Source organism: Xenopus laevis, chromosome 7L, assembly GCF_017654675.1.
Source record: "Xenopus laevis strain J_2021 chromosome 7L, Xenopus_laevis_v10.1, whole genome shotgun sequence".
NCBI classification, from domain to species: domain Eukaryota; kingdom Metazoa; phylum Chordata; class Amphibia; order Anura; family Pipidae; genus Xenopus; species Xenopus laevis.
In genome coordinates, this window is record NC_054383.1 from 124,326,785 (window position 1) to 124,337,109 (window position 10,325).

At 41.1% G+C, this 10,325-nt stretch overlaps 1 protein-coding gene across 1 annotated transcript; it reads left to right on the forward strand.

The window, feature by feature from the left end:
- Positions 1-4,008: 4,008 nt before the first annotated feature.
- On the forward strand, positions 4,009-10,090 carry LOC108695917 (fish-egg lectin). Its single transcript, XM_018224866.2, has 4 exons — positions 4,009-4,137; positions 4,543-4,770; positions 5,804-6,122; positions 9,802-10,090. The coding sequence occupies exons 1-4, from the start codon at positions 4,089-4,091 to the stop codon at positions 9,968-9,970; spliced, it is 765 nt and encodes a 254-aa protein (XP_018080355.1). The 5' UTR covers positions 4,009-4,088; the 3' UTR covers positions 9,971-10,090.
- The last annotated feature ends 235 nt before the right edge of the window (positions 10,091-10,325 follow it).

Below are 10,325 nucleotides of genomic sequence, written 5' to 3' on the forward strand. Positions count from 1 at the left end.
ATATATATATATATATATATATATATATATATATATATATATATGCATTATACTTCATGGCTTTGTTTGCTTCTGTGTGTAAATTCTCTTGTGGTTAGTAAAGAATCTCTCCGAAGACAAAACTTTGCCACATTTCGTGTATGGGATTTGTTTCAATGCTGTGTGAGTTTTGTGGTGATTGAGAAGTTGAATAGTAAGTTGGCCCCCGTGAGCTCCGCTGACTCTGCAACAAGGTGCAATTACCGCCTTAGGGGTATTTACTTGTGGTAACTCCTGTGCGGGAGGAGCAGAGGGGGGCTATGGAGGGTAGGGGTTTTTATTAGAAAGGGGGTTTAGTTCTCCTTTAAACACACACACACATCGCCTCACACTCTTGCACTTACAGTCTCAGGCTAGTGAGAAATAGTCGAACTCCTGGAATCCACTCGTTTGTGCACAGTGCAATATTATACACATGTGCTGTGCACCCCTTATTGCACCTTGCTCAGCCATAAAAGAACTAGGGCTTTGGGTGCAACACTAGGTGCCCAAATTGGCTATGAATAAAAACATTTACATTCCACTAACATGCTTACTTCTGTATTTGAACCACATAATAAACTGGATAACAAATATTATTACTGAAATACTTACATGAGGTTGTCTGTATTGTTATGCTGCTAATAAGATGTAATTGTAACCACATACTATAGAGTTGTCCCTTTTGCTGTCCTGAAATGGACAGGAGAGTGGGGTTTGGTGTGGATCAGGGACCTGGCCTAAAATGCCCCAGTTTTCTGTTTGGTAATGTACAGAATGTAAGTGATATATGTGCAGGGCCACCATTAAAAATCACAAAAAAAAATCCTGGCCCCGCCCACCCCAAGCCCCACTCCAGATCCCGCCCACTCCACACAGACATCAGCGCTAAAAACTGTAACCCACCCCCCACACACACACAAGTTATAAAAAGCTATTGATGCCTCCTTATAAAAAAAACTGTTGCGCCAGGGCCCCCCATAAAAGTTTTTTTTTTAGAAATTGGTGGTCAGGGCCCTCCTACAAGTTAAAAAAAAATAATTAATGACCAGGGCCCCACTATAAGTTAACAAAAAAACATTGGCGCCAGGGCCCCCCTTACAAGTTAAAATTGTGGCCCCAGAGAATATTTTTAAAAAAAACATTGGATTACAGGGGCCTATAGGGTATTAAAATAATACATTGATGGCCAGGGGTTTTAAAAAAATATAAAAAACATACATTGGTGTTCAGTAGAACTGAACTCATGGCTTAAGGAGTTTAACTTGGGCTCCTTTCGTGACTTTGGGTCTTTTCGCCACTTCAGGACTTCTGCTTTGGCTGCTTTTGTGACTTTGGGTCTTTTCGGCGATTCAGGATTTCAACTTCGGCTCTGGTCTTTTCGGCTGTTCGGTACTCCAGGTTTTCGGCTCTTCAGGACGCTGTCAAGGAGGGCCCGGCTATTTCGAAAAGTGCAGCACAGCTGGACCCCCATTAAGGCCCTGGACCGGTACAACAGTACCCCCTGTGCCCCCCTGATGGCGGCTCTGTATATGTAGCAAAGTTGTTATTAAAACTATTTTATGTAGCCATAGGAACCTGCTCATAGGATTTCTCCCCATGGTTCCTCTATAGATAAAGTTGTTTGTTGAGGGATTACAATGTAATTTTAATTACATATCTTATAGTTGTCTTTTTTGCTTAACTTAAAGGGGCAGGGTGTACTGGAAAATGGACAGGAAAGAGGAGGTTGGGTGGTATCTCAGGGATCAGGGTCCGAATATTCCTATTTTCTGTAAGGTAATGTAGATACAGTATGGCAGAGATAAATGTTGTTCCCTAACGTATATATATCCATGGGTAGGTGTCTCCACATCGCCTTAGATAAAGTAAGGACTACAGAGTCATATGGACTTGCCCATTTCACCTAAATCCAGGGGTGTTTAAAACACTTTTTCACAAACAGAAGAAAAGTATATGTATTCCATTTATCATTGGAAGCAGGCTGCACCATGACTTAAGGTGGCCATACACGGGCCGATAAAAGCTGCCGACAGACTGTGTCGGCAGCTTATTGGCCCGTGTATGGGGGCCCCCGACGGGCTTCCCCGATCGAGATCTGGCCGAAAGTCGGCCAGATCTCGATCGGATGGGGTTAAAAATCCCGTCGGATCGCGGCCGCATCTGTTCGTTGATGCGGTACCGCGATCCGACCGCCCGTTTGCGAGCGCTAGGATCCGATCGTTGGGCCCTAGGGCCCACGATCGGATCAGCCCGATTATCGGAGGGAGATCCGCTCGTTTGGCGACATCGCCAAACGAGCGGATCTATCCGTGTATGGCCACCTTTAGTTGGGGACAAGCCACACCCAACTGAATTAATTCAGGTGTCTGAACAATGTCCTGAAAAAATAGAGAGAGTTTGAGAGAGTAAAACTGGACCTGAACATATATTATAGCTGTACCACAAAGAGGGGCTTGAACCCTGAAATGTGTGATCTAAGGAGTTGCTGTTCTTGTTTGCGAGCTCCCATAACACTGTAGTTTGAGTATTGACGCTCTAAGATATTCGAATACATTGTCCTTGCTTCCACTTGCTCCTGTACCCGATGATCCCACCTGAACGTTCCTTAATTTGTAGTGATAGGTGAATCTGTCCAGCTTCGATTTGCCAAAAAATTCTCGAAACAGTGAAAAAATGTGTGAAACTGCAAAAAATTCACATTGAAGTCAATGGGCGTGAAAATATTTTTGACGCGAACGACAATTTGACGTGCATCAAATTCTAAGCGCGAGCCAATTTTGATGCACGAACATATTTTGTAGCTGCAAACTTTTAGCTTTCGTTTTTTGCGAATTTTCATAGACGATATGATAATATAATATTTTCTCTAAAATTAACAATAGGTAAGGACTACAGTTTGCCTTTGACTTGGCATTTTTGGCTTTAGACAATCAGAGATGCTTCCCCCAAAGTGACACCCCCAGTTATTCTCATTTCAGCCTCTGATCACAGAAAGAAAAGTCCAGTAGGGAAAATTTTTACAATAAAGTTGTGGGTCCTGTTATCTAGAATGCTCAGGACTGGTGTTTTGCGGATAAGTAGTCTTTCCATAATTTGGAGCTTTTTTTCTTTTCATTCTCTCCAAACGAGAGATCTTTCAAACGATCTCTTAAAACACACTTAATGAGAAAAGCCTACCCTCACTCTGTTTAGCTACCAAATGCAACCTTGTGTCTCATTCCCTTCCCCTTTAGATTGTAAGCTCTTTTGCATAGGGCCTAACTCACCTTTTGTACCGGTTCTGGTTGTAATGTAATGTAACATACCTTCCAACCTTTTTGGAAATAACAAGAGGGACAAAAAAGTTGTCGCGCATATCGCAGCAAATTTTTTTTTGACCGTGCCCATTTTTGTGGCCACCTAATTACCATGTTCATTTTACAAAATTTTGCAAGTCTTGAAAGTTTGAACATATTTCTGTGGTTTTTTTCAGTTATTACAGTTTTGCTAATGAAGGTGAATTGCCCTTTCCGCTGTGTCTAACTTTTCCCAAGGGACCTGTTATCTTACATTGTTACAATTACTTATTTGCTTATCAGGAAATTGTTACAAAAGTATCTTATAAGCAGATTTGACTGTTCTGGGCTCTCTGGCAAAAGCTAGTTAAGTTTTTTGGCTGTTCAGTGCAGAGAAAAACTTGACTTTCCAGTACAAACGAGGGACTGCAGGTTGAGCTGTCAAAAGAGGGACTGTCCCTCTAAAAACGGGACATTTGGGAGGTATGAATTGTATGTTCTATGTATGTAATTCATGTAATTTCTTTTTATAAACACATTTCTTTTACAGCGCTGTGCAATATGTTGGAGCTCTAAAATACATGTAAATAATAATAATACACAATATTTACAACAACAGTAAATTTCATTCCCTACATTAAATCTGTCTATTGGACTGCTGTCACGGCTCTCGCTGCTCTGCCCCCAGTCTCTCCCCCACTGTTTGTGAAGGGAGGAGTACAACGAGCTTATTTATATGAGAGAAGGAATTTATAGTCCAGGTTATTCTTTTATCTCAACCCAAAAGACACCATGCTGCTCCTCATCTTCCTACAACTGCTCTACACCGGAGCTGCTGCAGGTAATACAATTTATTCTGACATTTGTGTATTTCTGTATCTCAATATCTCTTCTGCTTTGCATGGAATAAGAAATTGTGCACTTTGGCACCTGAGATGTTTGGATGGATTTGATGCTGTTGAACTATAATAAACATTATGTTTTGAGTGCAGGCATCATGGGACTATACAGATATATATATATATATACATATACACTGTATAGCCACATATATCATAGGCATTAATGCAATAGCAAAAATGTCCTAAAGGGAGAATCATACATGAAAAGCCCCTGTAGCTAATAGAAACAAATAGAACATCTACAAAGGTGTCTGCTAGGGGTCAGTCAGGGTAAATTCACCATTCAAACTTTGTTTTGTATACAGTCTCTGTTTATAGTTGATATTCTCTCTGTTAATACCCAGAAATATCCTGCACGACAACGCATACAAGGCTAAAACAGCTGGATGCTGGGAATGGAGACGTTTTCGGGGTGTCAGATGATGGCAGGGTATACTTCTGGCATTCAACTCAATGGAGGCAGATTAAAGGAAACTATTTACATGTGACTGTGGGACCAGCAGGAGTTTGGGCGGTCGACAAGCACAACTTGGTTTACAAGCTGCAGAATTTTGAGTGGATAAAAGTATCAGGTGACACACAAAACATGGTATTATGACTTATGACTTAATGGCAAGAAAAAAAGAACTTGCACATTTAGGGGCTGATTCACTAAATTCGAGTGAAGGATTCAAAGTAAAAAAACTTCGAATTTCGAAGGTTTTTATGGGCTACTTCGACCATCGAATGGGCTACTTCGACCTTCGACTACGACTTCGAATCGAAGGATTCGAAGTAAAAATCGTTCGACTATTCGACCATTCGATAGTCGAAGTACTGTCTCTTTAGAAAAAACTTCGACCCCCCTTGTTCGCCATCTAAAAGCTACCGAAGTCAATGTTAGCCTATGGGGAAGGTCCCCATAGGCTTGCCTAAGTTTTTTTGATCGAAGGATATTCCTTCGATCGTTGGATTAAAATCCTTCGAATCGTTCGATTCGAAGGATTTAATCGTTCGATCGAAAGAATAATCCTTCGATCGCTCAATCTAATTTTCTGCGCTAAATCCTTCGACTTTGATATTCGAAGTTGAAGGATTTCAATTCCTAGTCGAATATTGAGGGTTAATTAACCCTCGATATACGACCCATAGTGAATCAGACCCTTAGACTGTAAGCCCTAGGGTCCACTAGCATTTTGTGTCCTTGACACTGAGCACTTAATCTGTATTGTAATTATATTTTTTATATTTATGTGAATTGTATTTCTAATAATGCACTTATTGTTACTTTTTATTCCAATGACCCCTTGTTTGTTACTACTAATTTATTGTTTTGCTGTGCAGTGCTTTGCCCTCAAGGAGCGCTTTACAAATAAAAATATACATACATACATACATTGAAATATAAAAATGTGCAGTCATAAAAAATGAGGGCTTTTACGTGCTAAAATTAGCTAACAATGCAACCATTAAAATTCCACTCACTTCTGTAACGGTACCATATACGTAGGCACGCCGACTCTAAGCATTAGAATCATTCAATGCAAAGCGTAGTTTAGCTTTTCATTTATTTTTGTGTTGATTTTGAAACATTAATCGATTTTTTTCTTTATTTTTCTCCCCCAGGACTCTTGAAGCAAATAGATGCCGGGGGTGATATGTTCGTAGCTGGAGTAAATGCAGAAGATAATATTTACTGCCTGAAAGAGAAGGGAACTGACATTAGCTACACCCACATTGAAGGGAAACTCATGTATTACAGTTGTGGTCCCCTGGGCTGCTGGGGCATTAACAACATCTATGAGATCTATTACCGGAAAAATGTGACAAAAACATCTTGCCAGGGAACAGGGTCTGAACAAGTGAATGGAATTCTTGTCATGGTGGAGGTGGGAACAGACGGATCTGTGTTTGCTGTGACCACAAATGGTAAAGTTGTCACAAGGTAATGGCACACGACGGCATTCTAAAGTCTGTTAACATTTTACGTTATGATTTGTCCTTCTCTTTCTGTAGAACAATGAGCCAAGCCTCACAAAACCTCAACCTTTTGGTTAACAACAAATTGCATCCCCTTATTTCATAGTCCCCTCTATATTGGCAGCCCTCAACTCAATGTCATAAGCAACATCGTGACCCATTCTTGGCATTTTAAATTTATATAAAAAAGTCCGACCAAACTAGAATCCACGATTTGACCTTATTTATGATTAAAAACCAGTTTGGGTAAAAACTTGATAAAATTGAGTGAAAACCTGAATCACGTGTGTTTTTGTCCGAATCACTCACATTTTTGGGCTAATTCCAGCGCAGACATTGGAGAGGGACCTCTGCCATTGACTTATACAGGTCTAAGATGGCAGATTTTCGGATTCTGGTTTTGGGCTGCATTGGGCTTTAAAAAAATCTCGAAAAATTTCGAGTTTTAAAATAAAAATGGAAACATTTCAGTTTTGCCCTAAAATGCCCGACCGGAGTTTAGTAAATAACCCCCTAAATGTAATAACCGAACACTGCAATTAATAATGTCCACCTAAATCAATAACTAACCCACTTATATGGAGTACTCAGTAAATTTTAAGGGCATGTGTATTTAAATAAGGAGATAAATAAATACCAACCTCCAAATATGAAATCAGCCAATAAAAGGCAATGATTATACCCTGAGGCTGCTAATAATTCAGTTGTAAAGAGAACCCTAAATACTCATAGAACAAACATCAGTGGTGTAGCCCCAGCGACCCAGATATTCAATGGTGCTCCAAGGGACTATACTTAAGCCTGTCCCTACTCTGGCAGGTATTGCCTGGGAAATACTAACCTACTACTTCTTGGTAGAGCACAGGAGCGGTCTTGCTCATTAACCCTGACTACATTACCCCCCTATGTACTATAATAACATGCTAGTCTGTTACATGCTAACCTAGTTCAAGAGGTCCCTGTTACCCTGGCTTCAATAACGAATGGTTACCTTAGGTTTTGATATCTTCCCCTTGGATACTGAGGTCTTACTCCGATTCAGGCCCTATGGCACATCTAACTCCTGCTATGGTAATGCTCAGAAAGAGTCTGGCTTCTGCCAAAGAAATGGCATTACTTTACTTAAAATTAGCTACCAATCCTGTTACTGGAAAGGTTAGTTTGGATAGTTTCTATAGTTTTTACTGTCCCATATACATCCTACACCCATCCTGCCATCTGAGCTGGAGCTTTGAGATATCTAATATGGTGAACATTTCTCATTCTCTTGCCTGTTTGTACTGTGTGGGGACATGAGCTTAGTCTAAAATATGCCAGTAATATATGTGGTATGGGTGTTCTCTTGTTGCAGCTACTGTATAGACCCACGAGAACCTGCTCAGAGTAAATGTCTCGCCGTGGTCCTTTCATAAATAAATTAGTCAGTGAGGGGCTACATTGTTACAGTATGTGGCCGTAAAGACATTTGTGATGCCCACTTCAGCTCAATAAAGGTGTGTTTAATACACTTTTTCACAAACAGAAGAGCAGTACAGGAATTCTTGGCACAAATAATTAAGCTAACGCATGCCATTGACCCTTACACAGTACTGGAGTGTGGAGCAGTACTAAAAGCACACAAGTGGGACCAAAGTTTTTCTACAAACAGAGCAACACAAAGCAGTACTGGATGGAAAGATGGAGCGGCTAATGACCTTGACTTCCTCTACTTTTCAGCCAAGTCCAGATAATTGGCAGGGAGGCTGGGGTGGGGTGGGATAGTGCAAGATGCATATTTCAGGAGTTTTCATGGCAGGAGCAATCTCAGTTACCATTACAAAACAATGCAGTTTCCCAGTACTGTGCCTGTCTCACCATGCCAACTCTGTGGCTGTTTATATAAAGATGTGTTGTAGGTGCTTTACATAAGGTTCTCTCGTGGGCCCAATGTGTCCCAGTGTCATGATACAGGCCCGTTACAGTTAATACAACAGGCCATAGTATCATGAAAAAACATTTCTGCCAGTACCAAAATCAGATACTTAACAGACCTCTCTTCACTAAGGTCTGGAATCAGCCATGTGGAAAGGGGTCAGAGCCTGTGAATCCCTGCTCCAAGCCCTGGCTGATAACAGCCATTCCATGTGGAGGGGAAAGCCCAAGCGAGGGCAACTTCGAATTCACAAGGCCCCTCATAGGGGATGTGGAGGTCACACTATAATCTATGCTCAAAAATATTTATCATCCCAAAATCCAGTGACGGAACTAGGTGGGGGCGGGCCCTGGTGCGGGCCGTGCAGCCGGGCCCCGCCCCCACCACCGTCCGTGCGGCTGCAGCCGAATCCAGTGGGTGCGTGACTGCCGGGGAGCCCTGCAGGAGTGTGGGCCCTGGCCCAATTGCACCCCCTGCTCCCCCGGTAGTTACGCCACTGCCAAAATCCATACCTGTTGTACCAACAGTATAAAATGTGGGTGATGGTTCCAATGTAATATTAACTTTCAAACGAGTCCAAACATGACTTGGTTTGTGAATATCTGGGCAGGGGCAGGTCACACGGTATTAAGGTTTAGAGTATCTATGGATTCCATGGGGAAATTTAATAACTGATGAATATAATATAATTTCTCACCATGTCCCTATTAGGAGTTATGGTTATTATATTCTTGGTCCCATCCCTGCTAAAAGGAGGTCATTAAAAACTCAATCTGTCTCCTGCTAGGCCTTAACCCCTTACATTACTATGGCCAGCTACCTTATGCCCCTAAAATCAATGATAAATAGTCAGCTCTTCTGACTAAACCTTGGATTTACTTAGGAGGACCCATTTCTGTGGGAGTTTATCCCATTTGATTCCCCTTGCCTCCAGGGCCAGGAAACTCTATATTTGAAGTAGGTTTTCCATGTTTTTATAAACTGTTTGCATTTTTGAATGTAAGTCTTTTTGTACCATCTTTTTGTTAATTTGCACTGTTATATCTTTAATATTATTTAATATAACATTTAATAAGTTTGTCTTTGATGCTCCAAACGACCCTCGCCCGAAAGTACATAACTGTGAGCCTTAGCTCTCTGCATGCTGAATGGAAATGCGAGTCTGTGTGTATGCTAGTTAACCCTTCAGTGGCTGTGGAATCACATGAGTACGTTGTATAACAAATGAAGTTTTCTCTCCACAGATTGGTGGCAGCAAGTTTTGTATGAGTTTTGTGGGTGTTGGGTAGTGATGGGCGAATTTATCCGCCAGGCGCGAATTTGCGGCTCATTTGCGCGATTCGCGAAACGGCTGTGAAAATTCACCGGCGTCAAAAAAACGGATGCTGGTGTCAAAAACGGACGCCAGCATCAAAAATGGACGTCGGCGTCAAAAATGGGACGCCTGTGACGTTTCGCAAATTTGCGCAAATTCGCCCATCACTAGTGTTGGGGTGATTTTGTGTTAGTCTAACCTGTGTACAAGGGTCGTGAGAGACTGAGTAAGTGACCCCTGATAGCCCCACCTTAAGTCAAATACAAGTGGAATTTCCATAATTGTCATACCCAGTCTAAAACTTTTTACACAATCACTACAAAGCAGAATGTGTCTATTAATAAAGGGTGAAAACTCAAAGTGTTCTTCTGATGAATTCTGCCATTATCTAATAATAATTATTTATTTGCTTTTTAGACTGGGTATCAGCCCTAAGAATCCTGTGGGAACCGAATGGAAAGAACTGGATCTTTATAACAGTTTCAAACATGTCAGCTATGATGCTGGATTCCTGTGGCTCATTGCTGAGAATGGGCGCGTCATTAGATGTCCCTATCCTGAGTCTATACTGTCAAGCCTGTTGTAAACCCAAAGAGCTCACAGTAAACCCTGCTTTAAATAGTCACACACAGGGGATTATTTATAAAAATCAAAAAATCTTTTTTTTTTAAATCCACTCTGACCAAATCCACATGAGTTATTTATCAATACTTTTTCCAAAAATTTCAGGTGCTGGAAATAATTAAAAATAATACATTTTATTTTTCAGATTTTTCACCTGAAAACTCAGATTTTTTCAGATTTTTGCCTGAAAACCACCAAATATTTGGATTATTGCACAAAACCCAGTGCACATCAGGATATCTTCAGGACTGTTACCTTCAAACCAAGTAGCAGGACATTAGCTTTTTGGCCAATAATCTTGTGTTGCACCTCCACCA

Excerpts from the sequence above, each read along its gene's own strand:
- LOC108695917 (XM_018224866.2), top strand. The coding sequence starts at position 4,089 with ATGCTGCTCCTCATCTTCCTACAACTGCTCTACACCGGAGCTGCTGCA. Across the intron at positions 4,771-5,803 it reads TGAGTGGATAAAAGTATCAG|GACTCTTGAAGCAAATAGAT; the intron begins GTGACACACAAA and ends TTTCTCCCCCAG. Across the intron at positions 6,123-9,801 it reads AATGGTAAAGTTGTCACAAG|ACTGGGTATCAGCCCTAAGA; the intron begins GTAATGGCACAC and ends TTTGCTTTTTAG.